Source organism: Pristiophorus japonicus, chromosome 6 (genome assembly GCF_044704955.1).
Source record: "Pristiophorus japonicus isolate sPriJap1 chromosome 6, sPriJap1.hap1, whole genome shotgun sequence".
Lineage (NCBI taxonomy): Eukaryota > Metazoa > Chordata > Chondrichthyes > Pristiophoridae > Pristiophorus > Pristiophorus japonicus.
Genome location: NC_091982.1, coordinates 34,310,288 through 34,330,112, shown reverse-complemented (window position 1 = coordinate 34,330,112; position 19,825 = coordinate 34,310,288). Strand labels below are relative to the sequence as shown.

General features: G+C 42.1%; 1 protein-coding gene across 1 annotated transcript in view; it reads left to right on the top strand.

Moving 5' to 3' along the window:
- Positions 1–19,825, top strand: part of alg13 (ALG13 UDP-N-acetylglucosaminyltransferase subunit) — a 125,137-nt gene that overhangs the window by 12,288 nt on the left and 93,024 nt on the right. The window contains exons 2-4 of the mRNA XM_070883944.1: positions 1,850–2,012; positions 14,563–14,701; positions 17,420–17,526. Of these exons, the coding sequence (XP_070740045.1) occupies positions 1,850–2,012; positions 14,563–14,701; positions 17,420–17,526 (409 nt within the window). The remainder of the gene's footprint in view (positions 1–1,849; positions 2,013–14,562; positions 14,702–17,419; positions 17,527–19,825) is intronic.

Here is a 19,825-nt window from a genome sequence, read left to right as displayed (position 1 = left end):
CACCCGAAACCTCGGTCGTGGTCCTTGTGCATGAATCCCAAAAAAAAGTTAGTTTGCAGGTGCAGCAGGTAATCAGGAAGGCGAATGGAATGTTGGCCTTCATTGCGAGAGGGATGGAGTACAAAAGCAGCGATGTCCTTCTGCAACTGTATAGGGTATTGGTGAGGCCGTACCTGGAATACTGCGTGCAGTTTTGGTCACCTTACTTAAGGAAGGATATACTAGCTTTGGAGGGGGTACAGAGACGATTCACTAGGCTGATTCCAGAGATGAGGGGGTTACCTTATGATGATAGATTGAGTAGATTGGGTCTTTACTCGTTGGAGTTCAGAAGGATGAGGGGTGATCTTACAGTAACATTTAAAATAATGAAAGGGATAGACAAGATAGAGGCAGAGAGGTTGTTTCCACTGGTCAGGGAGACTCGAACTAGAGGGCACAGCTTCAAAATATGGGGGAGCCAATTTAAAACCGAGTTGAGAGGGAATTTCTTCTCCCAGAGGGTTGTGAATCTGTGGAATTCTCTGCCCAAGGAAGCAGTTGAGGCTAACTCATTGAATGTATTCAAGTCACAATTTTTAACCAATAAGGGAATTAAGGGTTACGGGGAGCGGGCGGGTAAGTGGAGCTGAGTCCACGGCCAGATCAGCCATGATCTTGTTGAATGGCGGAGCAGGCTCGAGGGGCTAGATGGCCTACTCCTGTTCCTAATTCTTATGTTCTTATTGATGTCAGTTCATTGGATATATTCAAGAGGGAGTTCGATATGGCCCTTACGGCTAAAGGGATCAAGGGGTATGTAGAGAAAGCAAGAAAGGGGTACTGAGAGAATGATCAGCCATGATCATATTGAATGGTGGTGCAGGCTCGAAAGGCCGAATGGCCTGCTCCTGCACCTATTTTCTATGTTTCTATGTTTCGATAAAAATTAACTGGTCGTTCCTCTGATTGCTGTTTGCGGAATCTTGTATGCAAAGTGGCTGCTTCATTTCTCTGCCTAAAAACAGTCAATGCATTTGAAAGTAATTCATTGCATGTGAATTGATTTCAAATGTTTAAAGAGATTTGGTAAGGCTCAATGGAGATGTAAATCCTTCTTTCAAGGGTTCTGGTCAGGGAATGAATTGAATTCAGGAAATGAAAAACTGACCTTTGTGGGACCCCACTGGTAACATTCGCCCAGGCTGATGTCAATCCCTGTATCACCACGCTCTGGGTTCTATTGGTCAATCAATTATGTATCGTTTGTAAAATATTTCCACTGATTCCCACTTTCTTTATTTTCAGTACCAGCCTTTCCAGAGGAAATCAAAAGCCTTACTGAAATCCAAGTATACCACATCCACTGCCTTATCCTTATCAAGCTCCTTCGTCACACCTTTAAAGAAAACCAATAAATTGGATTGGCAAGGCCTCACCTCCATGAACCTATATTGGCTATCTTTTATGATTTTATTTCTATCCAATGCTCCATGATCTTATCTTCAATAAGGGTTTCCATAACCTTACTGATAATGGATGTCAAACTCACTGGTCTGTATTTCCTGAGTTACTCTTGCTACCTTTTTTAAAAATAAGAGTAACATCTGGTCCCCAGACATGTCTCCAGTATTCAGTGATTTCTGGAAGATTTGTGCCAGAGTTCCAGCAATGTCCTCCCTTGGTTCCTTAAGGATCCTTAGATGCATCTGATCCGGCCCCTGAGAGGTTTTACCTTGGGTTTGCACATTTGTTCGGTACTGAATTGGTGTAGGCACTTTCCCATAACTGAGATATTCGTTTGTTGCTAATTGCTATCCTGTTCAGATTTGTTGGACTTCTTCCTATATCACTTATTATTTATTCTTAGATTCTTCAAGATCTGGGCTGCAGGAAGCTGATTCTTCAGATCGGCCGTGGCTCTGTTGAACCAAAGCCTTTAGTTGGAACAAATTTTACTCTGGAAGTTTACAGGTTCAAGGATTCAATAGCAGATGACATACAGAATGCTACACTCGTTATCAGTCACGCTGGTAAGTGTTGATTCCTATAGTTTGAGATGAAGCATGATACACTCTAGTTGCTCTGTTGATGGCTCAGTAATGTAAATATAACAATGAGTGTTGACAGCTTATTCAACTATGGAGGGCATTTTTAGTTGAACCCATTCCTATCCTCACCTAATATCCATACAGAGAACCTTCAGCAAGTGTCTGTGGATAGTGAAAAGGTACCCTGGCAGAGTTTCTGTTTCCTAGCCCAGGAACACTCAAGCCAATTTTAATGCTCCGACTACCATTGTTGCTGAGATCAACTATCATAGGATTACATAGGAAATACTGCACAGAAACAGGCCGTTTATGCTCCACTCGAGCCTCCTACCGTCTTTCCTCATCTAAATCTATTAGCATAAACCTCTATTTCCTTCTCTCTCATATGCTTGTCTAGCCTCCCCTATTCGCTTCAACCACTCCCCATGGTAGCGAGTTCCACATTCTCACCATTCTTTGGGTAAAGAAGTTTTTTCTGAATTCCCTATTGGATTTCATGGTGGCTATCTTATATTGATGGCCTCTAGTTATGCTCTTCCCCACAAGTGGAAATATTTTCTCTGTATCCACCTTTCATAATTTTACAAGACCTCTATTAGGTCACCCCTCAGCCTTTTTTTAGGAGAAAAGAGACCCAGCTTGTTTATTTTATTTTTTATTTTTTATCCCCCCCTGGGGGGAAACCCAGCTTGTTTATCCTTTCCTGATATGTATACCTTCGCAATTCTGGTATCATCCTTGTAAATCCTCTCTGCACCCTCTCCAATGTCTCTATATCCTTTTTATAATATGGCGACCAGAACGGTACACATTACTCTAAGTGTGATCTAACCAAGGTTCGATGCAGGTTTAGCATAACTTCCCTACTTTTCAATTCTATACCTCTAGAAATAAACCCGAGTGCTTGGTTTGTTTTTTCTGTGGCTTTGTTAACCTATGTCGTAACCTTTAGTTATTTGTGTATTTGTACTCGCTGGGATCTCTTTGTTCCTCTACATTACCGAGAGTCACACCCTCCAAGTCATAAGTGACCTCCCTATTCTTCCTACCAAAATGTAATACCTCACATTTATCTTGTTGAACTTCATTTGCCAATTATATGTCGATTACACTCATAATAAAGGGTGAGGCTGAGTACTGTGTGTAGTGAGCAAGTGTGACCTTAGCTCCTTTATTAAGATTCCAGAGTGTCAGTACCTCGTGGGTGGCCTGCTTATATACCGTGCTCCCAAGGGATGCTGGGATCCCTTGGGACTCCAACAGGTGGGCCCCCTGGTGGTCAGGTGTCATGCAGGTTACAAAGGGTTAAATACATAACATCACTCCCCCTGTGAAGTCAACAGTACACTTATTTACAAAGTGAGATGATCTGGGGCTTTATGCTCCCCTGTCGATGGTCTCGGTACAAACGCGGCTGTGGGTGGGTTGGTCAGCTCTTCACTGGGCTGTTGAGCAGCCGGCCTTGCCGGGCTGCTGGGGATGATGAGTTCGGTTTCGTGGTAAACCATGATGTCAGTTGCCACTTGTGTGTGTATTAGAGGCTCAAAGTTGGTGGTGTCCTCTTCGGTTTGTTCGTAGCTGTTGGTGAACCGCAATTTGATTTGATCCAAATGTTTTCTGTGCGTTTGTCCATTGGCCAATTTGACCTGAAACACCCTACTCCCCTCTTTGGCTGTGAGCGTGCCAGCAAGCCATTTGGGACCATATCCATAATTGAGCATAAACACAGGATCATTGATTTCAATATCGCGTGACAAATTTGCGTGGTCATGGTACACACTTTGTTGATGCCGCTTGCCCTCCACGTGATAATGGAGATCAGGGTGGACAAGAGAGAGCCTTGTTTTAAGCGCCCTTTTCATGAGCAGCTTGGCTGGGGAAACCCGGTGAGTGAGTGGGGCCTGGTGCGGCAGCTGAGCAGCACTCAGGACAACCGGGTCTGCAGGGAGCCTTCCGACGCACGTTTGAAGCTTTGCTTGATGGTCTGAACTACCCGTTCTGCCTGGCCGTTGGATGCGGGTTGAACGGGGCAGATGTGACGTGTTTGATCCCGTTGCGGGTCATGAATTCCTTGAATACAGCACTGGTGAAGCACAGCCCATTGTTGCTGACTAGGACATCAGGCAAGCCGTGCATGGCAAACATGGCTCGTAGGCTTTCAGTGGTGGCCGTGGATTTGCTTACAGACATTATTGCACGTTCAATCCATTTTGAGTAAGCGTCCACCACAATCAAAAAGGGTTAAATACATAACAACGTCCATTCTGCAAGTTTATTTTTGTCTTCCTGTAATTTGTTGCAGTCCTCCCCAGTATTGCCTAACTCCCCATGCCCCCCAATTTGGTGTCATCTGCACATTTAGAAATTGTGTTTATTTATTCCAAAGTCTGAATCGTTAATATGAATTATGAACAACAGAAGTCCCAGCACTGATCCTTGTGGAACACCACTACCCACCTTTTACCCCGACTCTCTGCTTTCTGTCTTGAAGCCATCTAGCTATCCATTCTGCTACTTGTCCCCTAACTCCACATTCTCTGACCTTGTTTATCAGTCTATTATGGGGTACCTTATCAAAAGCATTTTGAAAATCTAAATAAATTACATCTACTGCATTACCATTGCCTACTCTCTCTGTTACCTCTTCAAAAGATTCATTGAGGTTGGTCAAGACTTTACCTTTTGAAATCCATGCTGACTATTCGTTATTATATTTTTGATTTCTCGATGCTCTTCTATTTTCTCCTTTCATAGGGATTCCATTATTTTTCCTACCACTGATGTTAAACTGACTGGTCTATAATTCCCAGGACATGTTCTAGCTCCCTTCTTAAATATAGGTATTACATTAGCTATCCACCAGTCCTCTGGCACTATACCTTTTTCTAACGTGTGTAGTAATGCCTCTGCTATCTCTTCCCTAGATTCTTTTAAAATGCATGGATGTAATCCATCCAGACCAGGAGTTTTATCCCCTTTGAGTTTGATTAGTTTATTTAATAGATCCCCTCTTTTTATTTTAAATGCACTTATCTCATTACTAATCTCATCATCCAATGTCATGTCCACCTGTTCCATCTCCCTTTTAAATACTGAAGCAAAATAATTATTTAATATTTCTACCATCTCTCTATCGTTACCTGTGGTATTATCCTGTGTATCCCTAATGACCCTATTCCCATCTCAACCTTTTTTATTGATGTGCCTATAAAATATGTTACTATTTTATTGTATGTTCCTTGATAATTTAATTTCATAGTTCCTCTTTGCCTTCCTAATCGTTTTTTCACTTCTCTTCTAATCTCTTCATATTCTCCCTTATCATGCACTCCTCTGCTGTCTGTGTACTTAGTGTATGCCTCTTTCCTTATCCTCAATTGTTCCCTTTTGGCTTTATTCATCCATGAAGTCTGATTAATGTTTAGTTTGTTTTTTCCTTTTAGCGTAATATATTGTTCCTGCACTCTATTGAACACCGTTTTAAATGTTTCCCATTGCTGTTCTACATTATTGTTTGCCAATATTGTGGCCCATTTTATTCTCCCAAGTTCTATTCTCAGCACCTCAAAATCAGCTTTTCTCCAATCTATTACCCTGGTTTTCGTTATACTTATGTCCTTCTCAATTATCATTATAAAACATTATATTATAGTCACTATTGCATAGATGTTCTCCTACTTTAGGACCGAGATGAGGAGAAACTTCTTCACTCAGAGAATTGTGAACTTGTGGAATTCTCGACCACAGAAAGTTGTTGAGGTCAGTTCATTACATATATTCAAGAGGGAGTTCGATGTGGCCCTTATGACTAAAGGGATCAAGGGGTATGGAGAGAAACCAGGAATGGGGTACTGAAGTTGCATGATCAGCCATGATCATATTGAATAGTGGTGCAGACTCGAAGGGCTGAATGGCTTACTCCTGCACCTATTTTCTATGTTTCTCTTATCTGCTCTGGTTCATTCCCCATTATTAGATCCAATAGCAAATCCCCCCTTGTTGGGCTTTTTACATATTGGATTAGAAAGGAGTCCTGTACACATTGTAGGAACTCCATTCCCTTATCCCTTTTACCTACCTCTTCTGTCCAATTAATATTGGGGTAGTTGAAATCCTCCATGATTATTATTCTTTGTTTTTTACGAATTTCCCTATTTTGTCTGCGTATTTCTTCCCTCCACCTCCCTTCCCCCCTGCAAAACAGATACACCGCTTTGAGTACTGTTGAGGGGAATGACTCATCAGGGGGGAGCAGCAGCAGCCAAATTCATGGCACCGTGGCTGGCTCTGCTGCACAGGAGGGCAGGAAAAAGAGTGGGAGAGCGATAGTGATAGAGGATTCTATTGTAAGGGGAATAGATAGGCATTTCTGCGGCTGCAACCGAGACTCCAGGATGGTATGTTGCCTCCCTGGTGCAAGGGTCAAGGATGTCTCGGAGCGGGTGCAGGACAGTCTGAAAAGGGAGGGTGAACAGCCAGTTGTCGTGGTGCACATTGGTACCAACGATATAGGTAAAAAACGAGATGAGGTCCTACGACACGAATTTAAGGAGCGAGGAGCTAAATTAAAAAGTAGGACCTCAAAAGTAGTAATCTCGAGATTGCTACCAGTGCCACATGCTAGTCAGAGTAGGAATCGCAGGATAGCTCAGATGAATACGTGGCTTGAGCAATGGTGCAACAGGGAAGGATTCAAATTCCTGGGGCATTGGAACCGGTTCTAGGGGAGGTGGGACCAGTACAAACCGGACGGTCTGCACCTAGGCAGGACCGGAACCAATGTTCGAGGAGGTGTGTTTGCTAGTGCTGTTGGGGAGTAGTTAAACTAATATGGCAGGGGGATGGGAACCAATGCAGGGAGACAGAGGGAAACAAAATGGAGACAGAAGCAAAAGACAGAAAGGAGATGTGTAAAAGTGGAGGGCAGAGAAACCCAAGGCAAAAAACAAAAAGGGTCACTTTGCAGCAAAATTCTAAAGGGTCAAAGTATGTTGAAAAGGCAAGCCTGAAGGCCCTGTGCCTCAATGCGAGGAGTATTCGGAATAAGGTGAACGAATTAACTGTGCAGATAGCTGTTAACGGAAACGATGTGGTTGGCATCACGGAGACATGGCTCCAGGGGGACCAAGGCTGGGAACTCAACATCCAAGGGTATTCAGCATTTAGGAAAGATAGACAGAAAGGAAAAGGAGGCGGGGTGGCGTTGCTGGTTAAAGAGGAAATTAATACAATTGTAAGGAAAGACATTAGCTTGGATGATGTGGAATCGGTATGGCTGGAGCTACGGAATACCAAAGGGCAGAAAACGCTAGTGGGAGTTGTGTACAGACCTCCAAACAGTAGTAGTAATGTTGGGGAGGGCATCAAACAGGAAATTAGGGGTGAATGCAATAAAGGTGCAGCAGTTATCATGGGTGACTTTAATATGCATATAGATTGGGCTAACCAAACTGGAAACAATACGGTGGAGGAGGATTTCCTGGAGTGCATAAGGGATAGTTTTCTAGACCAATATGTCGAGGAGGCCATCTTAGACTGGGTGTTGTGTAATGAGAGAGGATTAATTAACAATCTCGTTGTGCGAGGCCCCTTGGGGAAGAGTGACCATAATATGGTGGAATTCTATATTAGGATGGAGAATGAAATAGTTAATTCAGAGACCATGGTCCAGAACTTAAAGAAGGGTAACTTTGAAGGTATGAGGCGTGAATTGGCTAGGATAGATTGGCGAATGATACTTAAGGGGTTGACAGTGGGTGGGCAATGGCAGACATTTAGAGATCGCATGGATGAACTACAACAATTGTACATCCCTGTCTGGTGTAAAAATAAAAAAGGGAAGGTGGCTCAACCGTGGCTATCAAGGGAAATCAGGGATAGTATTAAAGCCAAGGAAGTGGCATACAAATTGGTCAGAAATAGCAGCGAACCCGGGGACTGGGAGAAATTTAGAACTCAGCAGAGGAGGACAAAGGGTTTGATTAGGGCAGGGAAAATAGAGTACGAGAGGAAGCTTGCAGGGAACATTAAAATGGACTGCAAAAGTTTCTATAGATATGTGAAGAGAAAAAGGTTAGTAAAGACAAACGTAGGTCCCCTGCAGTCAGAATCAGGGGAAGTCATAACTGGGAACAAAGAAATGGCAGACCAATTGAACAAGAACTTTGGTTCGGTATTCACTAAGGAGGACACAAACAACCTTCCGATATAAAAGGGGTCAGAGGGTCTCGTAAGAAGGAGGAACTGAGGGAAATCCTTATTAGTCGGGAAATTGTGTTGGGGAAATTGATGGGATTGAAGGCCGATAAATCCCCAGGGCCTGATGGTCTGCATCCCAGAGTACTTAAGGAGGTGGCCTTGGAAATAGCGGATGCATTGACAGTCATTTTCCAACATTCCATAGACTCTGGATCAGTTCCTATGGAGTGGAGGGTAGCAAATGTAACCCCACTTTTTAAAAAAGGAGGGCGAGAGAAAACACGGAATTATAGACCGGTCAGCCTGACATCAGTAGTGGGTAAAATGATGGAATCAATTATTAAGGATGTCATAGCAGAGCATTTGGAAAGAGGTGACATGATAGGTCCAAGTCAGCATGGATTTGTGAAAGGGAAATCATGCTTGACAAATCTTCTGGAATTTTTTGAGGATGTTTCCAGTAGAGTGGACAAGGGGGAACCAGTTGATGTGGTGTTTTTGGACTTTCAGAAGGCTTTCGACAAGGTCCCACACAAGAGATTAATGTGCAAAGTTAAAGCACATGGGATTGGGGGTAGTGTGCTGACATGGATTGAGAACTGGTTGGCAGACAGGAAGCAAAGAGTAGGAGTACATGGGTACTTTTCAGAATGGCAGGCAGTGACTAGTGGGGTACCGCAAGGTTCTGTGCTGGGGCCCCAGCTGTTTACATTGTACATTAAAGATTTAGACGAGGGGATTAAATGTAGTATCTCCAAATTTGCGGATGACACTAAGTTGGGTGGCAGTGTGAGCTGCGAGGAGGATGCTATGAGGCTGCAGAGTGACTTGGATAGGTTAGGTGAGTGGGCAAATGCATGGCAGATGAAGTATAATGTGGATAAATGTGAGGTTATCCACTTTGGTGGTAAAAACAGAGAGACAGACGATTATCTGAATGGTGACAGATTAGGAAAAGGGGAGGTGCAACTAGACCTGGGTGTCATGGTACATCAGTCATTGAAGGTTGGCATGCAGGTACAGCAGACGGTTAAGAAAGCAAATGGCATGTTGGCCTTCATAGCGAGGGGATTTGAGTACAGGGTCAGGGATGTGTTACTACAGTTGTACAGGGCCTTGGTGAGGCCACACCTGGAGTATTGTGTACAGTTTTGGTCTCCTAACTTGAGGAAGGACATTCTTGCTATTGAGGGAGTGCAGCGAACCAGACTGCACCAGACTGATTCCCGGGATAGCGGGACTGACATATCAAGAAAGACTGGATCAACTGGGCTTGTATTCACTGGAGTTCAGAAGAATGAGAGGGGATCTCATTGAAACGTTTAAAATTCTGACGGGTTTAGACAGGTTAGATGCAGGTAGAATGTTCCCAATGTTGGGGAAGTCCAGAACCAGGGGTCACAGTCTAAGGATAAGGGGTAAGCCATTTAGGACCGAGATGAGGAGAAATTTCTTCACCCAGAGAGTGGTGAACCTGTGGAATTCTCTACCACGGAAAGTTGTTGAGGCCAATTCACTAAATATATTCAAAAAGGAGTTAGATGTATTCCTTCTACTCGGGGGATCAAGGGGTATGGCGAGAAAGCAGAAATGGGGTACTGAAGTTGCATGTTCAGCCATGAACTCATTGAATGGCGGTATAGGCTCAAAGGGCCGAATGGCCTACTTCTGCACCTATGTTCTATGTTTCTATGTTAGGTGCTCTGTAGACTAGCCCTATTCGTGTGATTGATCCTTTATCTTTTATCTCTGTCCATATGGGTTCTATTTTTGACTTGCTGATAGCTGCGTCACTTTTCTCTGCTACCATTATGTTATCCTAATAAGTACAGCTACTCAACCTCCCCATTTTCCCCCTCTATCTTTTCTAAATATGTTATACCCTGCAATGTTTAATTCCCAGTTGTGATTTTTCTGTAGCCACGTCTCAGTAATTCCTGCTATGTCTGACTCCTCGCAACACATGATTGCCTCCAGCTCCCCTGTTTTATTACGGACACTGTGCGTTGCTGTACGACAGTTTAACTCATTTTTAATAAGATTTCCTCTCACTTTATGTGGAATCATCTTTTTAGACTCCTGTTCTATAACTCTATTTATTCCCTTGCCATCAATGTCCTCCCTTATTTATTCTTTCATATGCTCTCTTTTCCTGTTTTGTTTATTTATTTTTATTCGTTCATGGGATTACGTTTCTTGTAGATCCCATCCCATATCTTACTAGTTTAAAGCCTTTGCTACCTCCCAATTTACACTTTCCGCTCGGACACTGGTCCCATTCTGGATCAGGTGGAGCTCGTACCCCTCGGTACAGCTCCTTCCTGTCCCAGAACTGGTGCCAATGTCCCATGAAAAGCAACCCCTCTTTCCCCACACCTGCCCTTTAGCCACGTGTTAATTCTCCTGATCTGTCCACTTCTATGCCAATTTGCACGTGGCTCGGACAATAATCCAGAAATTATTGCAAGGTCCTGCTTTTTAATTTAGAGTCTAACTCAAGATACTCTTTCAGCAGGACCTACTCAGCATGGGCTGAGGATGGAATCTCTGACCTTCCTGATCTGTATAAGTGCATCTAAGTCACCAGCATACATACCAGCTCTTGCGAATTTATTGCGAGAGACACAATTTCTAAGTAAGATTAAGCCTCACTCATGATCTCACAATAGAACTCTCAATTCTCAGGATTGTTTTTCTACTGGCATGATTTCCATGAAGCATCCGGCCCTGTGCCTTTCTCTCTCCGCCACCAGCAATGAATGGGAGTAGGTAACGGGAAGGGGGTGAGGGTCTCTCTCCTCACCACACCCCCCAGCCCACCGGGGAATTAAAACAAATAAATAAAATTCAGCCGAGGGAGGATAGGCCGCAGAGCGAAGAGTCGATTACACTCCACAATCAAACATGAAGTCTGTTTCTCCGCCAGGTTCGCTCCCTCACTGGACGTCAAGCTCGCACGTGTCCTATGTCCCGGTATCATAACGCCTCGACTGACATCTGCGCCGACCAATCAGCGATGGCTGCCCAAATGAATGCTTTGTTTCGATTCCTCTACCGCCCACCACTTTGCAATTCTTAAAGGGCAATGCACCACATGCAATGCTCAGGATGCAACATGCATTCCTTTTTTGTTGCTTTTTCTAATAACCCAATAAGGGGATATTGGGGTCGTCCCATCAAACAAAAGTGCCCTTTTTTTAAGAGCAGCACTACTAAAATAGAACTAAACCATAAAACTATAAAACAAAAGGAAACTTATAAAATCACTGTCATCATAATTACAGGCAGGATTTTTTTTTAAGTTTTTTGTATAGCATTTTCAAATGCAATACAATCGTATATTTTTGTTAAGAGCTCTGACTTGTTAGAAATTAAATAAATCACAAATGAGATTTATAAACCAACTGTCAATCTCTATTGGTTTAAACTCCTGATTTATATACCCAGACTCTTGAGTTTTATGGGTTTGTCTCTTGATTTATGAGACGGTGGGGTTGGCATTACTGTGCCAGATAAATTCATTGAGCATTCAGGAGAGAAATTGGCATTGTTCAGCACAGAAATTGGAATATTGCAATTTAACCATCATTAAGCTGTTAATTAAAACTATAATGGTGCATTATGCTTGTAACAGTTATTCAGGCTTGTGGTAATTACATGGAATCTACAGCACAGAAACTGGCCATTTGGTCCAACTGATCCATAACAGTGTTTGTACTCCACACGAGCCTGCTCCCACCCTAATTAACTATTCCAACCATGCTTCCATATCCCTCAATTCCCTTCTCCAGACATCTCATGAAGCATCTCATTAATCATGTCGGAAAAGGAAAATCAAAGTAACCGGGGCCACTACAGGTCCAAATACCATGCAGACTGGAGCAGTCCCATCCCAGTAAAAAAACGGCAGACTTTCAGATGAACAAGCATTTTGTCTTGTTTGTTCTGAGGACATCAGCATTGGGAATTCTGAGTAAACAACCTCAAAAAACACCTGGAATACAAGCATGTAAGTTGGGCTGTTGCCTCGAAAACACAACAGTCAATAACAGGCTCTTTTAACGCAGTCTTTAGGGCTGTGGTGGAGTATTTAAAATAAACACTCGACACCGGGTCTGTGTTCGAAGATTCAAGCAGTCTTTATTCGCAGTCTTATGGGTCTAGCCAGGTCACTGTCCAATGATATGTAGTTTCAAACAACCTTTTTTTACACTTAAACATACATGCTCAACCTCATGCACGATTCTTTGGCACAATTTGATTAGTTTAAAGCCCGCGTGCACAGTGACTGGTTGGTCAATTTCCTTCCTCGTCACATAATCACTCGCCTGTTTTCTTCCTTGCTCAGGTAACATTAAGGTACTGCCTCCATAACTGAAGAAGCAAACGCATGACTGATGTGGACACAATCTATTGTCGTTAGCTTGACCTTTGCTCAGGCCAGATGATATCCTGTTAACAGTTCACTTCTGCACCATTGTTTCGCTTTCCTACCCTCCTACGTCCCTTGTAGTTCCATTTCAAAGTCATGCAGCTTACCTCGGTTAGTTATTGCAAAGTCAACATTATCTCATATTCTCAGCATTATCTCAACTGCCTTTTAAGCGATCTAAAAGCTGACCACTGCAAACAGCCCATTAGTTAATTTGAGCCCCGAGACCCCTTCTTAACCCTATAATTATAGCAGAGCTCGAAATCTCCATTTCAAGGGCAGAAAGTTATAAATATTAAGGTACTTTTTTGTCAAGCATTTACAGATTATTCCACAAAACTCATAAAACTGACGTTTCCCGATTCAAACATTGCAATAGAAATTTCCTGTGGGAGAACAAAAGCCACTGCAATCATTTTTATAAAGTTTTTTGTAAAGCATTTTCAGATGCAGTAATATAGTTTGCGTTTCGAGCTCTGACCCGTCAGAAATTAAATATGCCACCAATGAGGTTTGTAAACCAACTGTCAGTCTATATTGGTTTATGTTTGAAAAAAGTAGCAACTCATGATTTATATATCAAATCTCTTGACTTTTAAGAGTTTGTCTCTTTATTTATAACATGGTGGGGTTGACATTACTGCTTCTCCTTCATGCATCAAGCCTCCTTTTATATGAGTCAATTCTATCAACTTGAACACCAAGGGCCGGATTTTCGAGAGGTTTGCGACCGGGTTTTTGCCGCGATTTGACCCTCCGTGGCGAAAACCCAGTCCCAGAGCTCGGGGAGGATCCTCGTGTACCTGTTTGCGGCGGTGGTTTCAAGTATCGCCAGGGAGAGGTGCAACAACGCCATTAGCATTTGCGATCGACTTTCAGCACTCTCCCAACTCGTACACCATGCCCAGCACAGCTCAAACCTGTCTGTGCAGCCCTGCCAGCAGCGGTAAGTACGAAAACCTGCAAAAAAGGTAAGTTAAAGTTTTCATTTTTTACAATTTTTTTGCAGCAATTAGATAGTTAAGGGTCTTGTAAATGTTTTTGGAATGTTTTGGGGAATTTTTTTTACCCCCTCCCAAGGCCTCTCTCGCAGCGCAAACGACCCCAGGCTAAAGTTGCCAATACTCGTGTTTTGTGCTGCGAATGCTTGTGCAATGCCTCCCTTACCAATAGGCCCCTGGCGCAGACGTAAAGGCCAAAAATACAGCCTAAAAACGGTAGCGCAACGAAAACGGTACACGTACCGCTACCGTTTTCGCCGGAAAACCCCAAAAGCTGAAAATCCAGCCCCAAGTTCCACAATTTCACCACTGTGAAGAAATTCCTCCTAAATTCTTCATTTGATCTGATAGCCGTTATCTTAATTTTATGTCCCCTTGTTCTAGACTCACCCACATGTGGAAGTAGTTTCTCCACACCTACGCTATTGAAGCCAGTCATAATTTAAAAAACTGTTATCCTGTATCCTGTCATGAGGAAAGAGCCCCAGCCTGCTCAATTTTCTGCATCCCCTCAATTTTGGTAACATCCTTGTAAAGCTTTTTTGGTTTTATATAAATTTAACATTACCTCCTTGCTTTAATATTCTATTCCTCTAGAACCCCAGAACTTTGTTTGGTATCATTGTGAGTCAGCAACATGCAATGCACTAATTGCGCCCCATAATGAGACCCTCTGCTAGTAAAAAGGCCCAAATGGCCATTAGATAATCTGCCGCCTCAATGACATCGCCACCAGTAATTCATTAAGTTTTTTTAAAAGTACCTCCAGCAGTAAGTTTCGTCAGTATCATCAAAATGAATGTGAGAAGGCAATGCATTAGAGCCAGAAGTATTTTCCTTCAGATTTTTGGAGATGTATTTTTAATGTACTTTAATTTTTCTCTCTATAACACACATCCAGGCGCTGGCAGTTGTCTAGAGACCCTTGAAGCAGGAAAGCCCCTCATAGTTGTCATTAATGAGAAGTTGATGAACAATCACCAGTTGGAACTGGCCAAACAGCTGCACCATGATGGACATCTCGTGTACTGCACTTGCAGGTAGAGGGAATCCTTTGTAAAACATACTGTTGTGGATCTGGTTTTTAAAATGTTTCCCTTTTAACATTTGTACCAGGTTCCTCATATTCAAACCACACCCCTTGTGATCCAGGGGTGTACCCTTAATTTGCGTAGCCCAGTCTGACCATCAAATAAGATCGAGAGCCAATTCAAGAATGTCACTGCTCTCTGCATTACCCAAAAGACAGTGTCAGGCCGCAGGTGGCTGGTAAGATTCAGCTTCAGTATGTCAAGCTCGTGCAAAAAGTGGAGTGCCAGATCGAGGGGTGGAACTTAACATTTGTCTACTTTGTGTTGATTGTTTGTTTGTATATGTATATGTATGCATTAGTTTAGCTTTCTGATTTTTTTTAAATGGTAAAGTATTTTCTAAAATAGCTCCCTGAGAGTCAGTGGGTAATTGCATGTGGTATTGAGCCATAACAACCAAAGGGTACCAGAATTTATTTCAGGCTTGTGCTGAAATAGCTAATGAGAATCGGAACACTACAATTAACCTTTGTGTACCTCAGCTAGTGACATGGAAAAAAAAATAGCAAGAGTTTCTACTCCTAATTGCTATTCAGTGACTCTTGTATTTATCTCTGTCAAGTGAGCAAGGAATGATAGATACTCACTGTTCAGGCACGTGAATGAGAACCACACAGTAAGGTACGTGAGGGCTGTCCATAGCTCAGTACCCCAACATGAATCAACTTTAGGGAGAAAGAAAATGATTTATTTGAACTATCAATTCATTTATAAAAGGGATTTTGATAAGATCCCATTTTTCCTTTTGCCTTGCTGTCTTTGGGCTTGGGAAGAGAAATTCAGTCTGAGTTCTACTACTCATCACTATCCAATAATCTTTGCTGGAAAGTGCACGGATTTCAATATCCAGGGAAGCCAGGATCAGGTTGGTTGTGATGCCCTTGATGGTCAAATAGCCTAATGGCTCTCATTGTCGAGGTTGATATGTGAAGAACGGTCACGTGGGCAAGATAGCAGAACAGCACGAGGAGGAAGAAAAAAGCAGAAGGCTGGCCTGGTAGAGCATTGAGACAGCTACACCATTCTTAATAAAATCACAACATGGGGATGGGTGGAGTACATTCAGTGCACTTCATCCACCGAGGATTAGCTTTGGGTTTGTTTTAGAATTGAATTGTTTTCTCGTTGTGGCCATTTTTTTGCACAGGCACAGTTTTTGGAACATTTTCTCAAACATCATTGTCAAATTTATGTTTCTACTGTGAAGGAGTGGTATGCCCGATGAAGTGTGACACGTTTTTTTAAAAATAATTTTTATTTGAAGCATTTTTATGTATGAGGCATTGCCCCTCCCTAACCCAGGAGTGCTTATGCCAATTGTAGTACCACCAGGCCGTTAGTCTTGCTAATATCAGCTAACTCAGTACAGACCGAAAGTTAGGTTGGGATGTTCTGGTTTGTTTAACAGCACCTAATGAAGAGTTTATTTATTATATCATCAGTGAGCGAACAAAATACCTTTTAAAATTTGTACTAAGTTTTATACATGCCAAACTGCGAAACTCAGAAAAGCTGACGAACAGCTTCATAAAAAGCTCTCTCCATAACAGTCAGCAGAAGCATAAAAGCTGTTTCATAAACCGTGCGGACAGGTGAAAAAGCTGTTTCATAAACCGTGCAGGTAGGTGAAAAAGCTGTTTCATAAACCGTGCAGATAGGTGAAAAAGCTGTTTCATAAACCGTGCAGATAGGTGAAAAAGCTGTTTCATAAACCGTGCAGATAGGTGAAAAAGCTGTTTCATAAACCGTGCAGACAGGTGAAAAACTGTTTCATAAACCGTGCGGACAGGTGAAAAACTTTCATAAACCGTGCAGATAGGTGAAAAAGCCGTTTCATAAACCGTGCAGACAGATGAAAAAGCCGTTTCATAAACCGTGCAGATAGGTGAAAAAGCTGTTTCATAAACCGTGCGGACAGGTGAAAAACTGTTTCATAAACCGTGCGGACAGGTGAAAAACTGTTTCATAAACCGTGCGGACAGGTGAAAAACTGTTTCATAAACCGTGCGGACAGGTGAAAAAGCTGTTTCATAAACCGTGCGGATAGGTGAAAAAGCTGTTTCATAAACCGTGCGGACAGGTGAAAAAGCTGGTCATCCACTCAATAAAGCAGACAATTTACAACTCTGGGTTCTACTGCAAAACATTGATGATCCTGGGGCTCATCAAACACCTTGTTGCTCAAAATAATTATATGTTCCCTCCAATCTATCAATTCCCACTGTCCTATCACTATAGAAAAAGCTGGAATAATGGTATCTAGACCTTTGAGAGGATAGATCTTATAACATAAGGAATTAGTAAGGGAAGTGATGTGATGTGTTCCAAGAAAATCATGTTCACCTTTTAGAACGTTCACAAGCAAATTTTAAATCTATGGTTTTTGGATAATGCATTATGTCTGACCTATACAATCTACATTTGCCTTTTTTTTAAATAACTTTTAAAAAATTGTTACAATGTACACTGGATTTACCCAGACATAATGTCCTTTGTGAAAATGTGTATTATAGATTTGTTACTTTGTAAGCGATGCATTACTTAAGCCCTGTAGGAAGGTGCCGTGATGTCTTGACTCAGTTCATCCCAGTGAGACTGCAGGAAGTAGAAACTGTTACTACAGACTTCTTACCACATTATTAACTTTCTTTTTGCTTCATGTTTCAGCACACTTTCTGAAACATTACAAAAATTGGACTTCACATCCCTGAAACCGTTCCCTCCAGGCCACCCAGACAAATTTGCAGCATTTGTGGATAAAGTTCTTGGATTCCAATGACCTAATAGTTTTAAAGAACGATGGACTCTGTCTCTTTGGAATACCAACCTTCAAGCGGTAACAAATTGGAGAGCCCCCACCCATCCTTTGGATGGAAATGTAATATCATTTCTGCCTTGGCCTTTGTAAAGTGGAATCAGGAAGAGGATCATTGTCCAACAGAAATCAGACAATATTGACTTGCAGTTGATGTGTGCAATAAATGTGTCTCTCACATATTTGATTTTCAAATGATGTTTCATCACTTTATTACTTGTATTTCTGCAAGTGGACACTATTAACTAGAAATTATGCCTTTTTGCTAATGTGAAAGCAATAAACAAGAACGTTTTGTTAAAGTAAATCTGTTTCCATATGAAACTTTCTAAAGTTTCTTTTAACTCCTTTCCCTTTTCTCCCTCTGAAAGCACTTGCTCTTGCTGGAGTAATGTTGCTTGCTCTTGCTGAATTAAAGTTGTATATTTGCCAATAGTGCTCAGATATCTTGCCCAAGTACCCATTCATTATGTGTGAAGCCGGACAGCATGTGATGTTCAGCTGTGGGTAGCAGTTGAACCTGATCCCAGCTGCCACACTGATGTGCAATGATATCATTCAGGAGCAAGAATCCTACTATTAATTTAATCTTTCACTAGGCTTTGGATGCTAAGTCAATTGTACTGTTAACTACACATAGATCACAAACAAACCTTTAGCCCCCTGGCATTTAAGTATCTATTCTAGTCTAGGCAGTGCAGATTACAAAATTCTCTCAACAAGGGTTATTACATGGAGATTAAAAAAGGAGGGGGGGGGGATTTTCTTTTAGTAGTTTATGTAAGTAAAACCTCTTGAAATTGTTTACTGCAAATTTATGGGTAATGTGGTGCATACAGTATGATGGCCTACAAGTTTCCAGATTATCCTTTTCTCTTTCTGGAATGTGGGTTTAACATTTGCCTCCCTCCTAGATGTGTACAAAGAATATCACACATGGGCACGATGTGTTATGGGAGTTCTCTTCACGAGTGTGAAAGAATGATAAATCATGGTCAGAATGATGAATGATAAAGTTTTTCATGAGTTAATAGGTAATGGCAAGGTTGCAATGTGCTCCATATTATGGATTACATAGAAATGACAACCTGGAAACTGCACTCCATAGACTCACAACCCTCTGTAAAATATGTTCATTCTAGGCCCCTCAATCACTGGAAACCGTCTTTTTCTATCTACTCTGTCCCAATACTTTCATCATTTTAAACACCTCTGTCAAATCATCCATTAATCTCCTTTGTTTTAACAAAAACTGCCCCAATTTTTCAAGTCTTAGTTCATATTTATATTTCTTCAGACAAGGCAGCATCTTAGTGAATCTGCTGCATCCAATGTTCCCTTTAAGCTGCGTGGTGCTCCAGGAGCCCTGACTGATTTTCCCTCTAACCCAGGGGTCACTGGACTAGTGATCGGGAGCAGGAACCCTGACTGATTTCTCTTAACTCAGCACAGGTCAAGGGTGGAAGCTGGATCTGCCTGGTCAGTGTGGCTCAGCCACTGGCTGAGTGACCACACTGAGCCATCGGGTAGGCATACTTAGGATTTCCTGGATTATCATTGGCTGTAGGATGGGGTGGGAATTGCAAACTCTCTCCTTTGTTACACTTTTAAATTGAAAATTCCACACATGTTGAGTGGGCCGCGTGGCCCCCCCAAAATTTACAGGGAACATTGGCTGCACCTCATCAATTTCTTCAATATCCTTCCTATAGTGTGGAGCCCAAAGCTCACAGAACTCCCAATTGCGATCTTATAAAAGTCTTGTATAGGTTCACCATTAGATCTTGACTTTTATATTCTGTTAATGGAGTTTGGCATGGTAGAATGCAGTAGTTTCAAAACCAAGTATTTGTTTATTACTTTAAAACAACAGATTTCATGATAAATGCCTGTTGAGTCTTCTTTGAGTCTGCGATAGCTGGTGTCAGCAAGCATTGGACTAAAATAATGTGAATTGAGCAAATACTATATTAACGAATCAATTAATGTACTTGGTTGAATCAAAGAAAAGGATGACAACCCCCATAATTTTTAATTAGTGCTGACTCATCCATCCATATTTTACAGTTTCTCCTCAATCTTCCCCTCAGCTCTTAGTGAATACACTTTGTCTGTGATACACACCTCCTTTGAGCACCTATCCTGGTGCCTGACCACCCAACTACTGCTTCTCAGCCCCATGCTTGATTACTTATCTCTATGGGACTAAAAGTTGGAAAGCCCTCAGGCCCAGATGGTATACATCTCAGCCTCCTGAA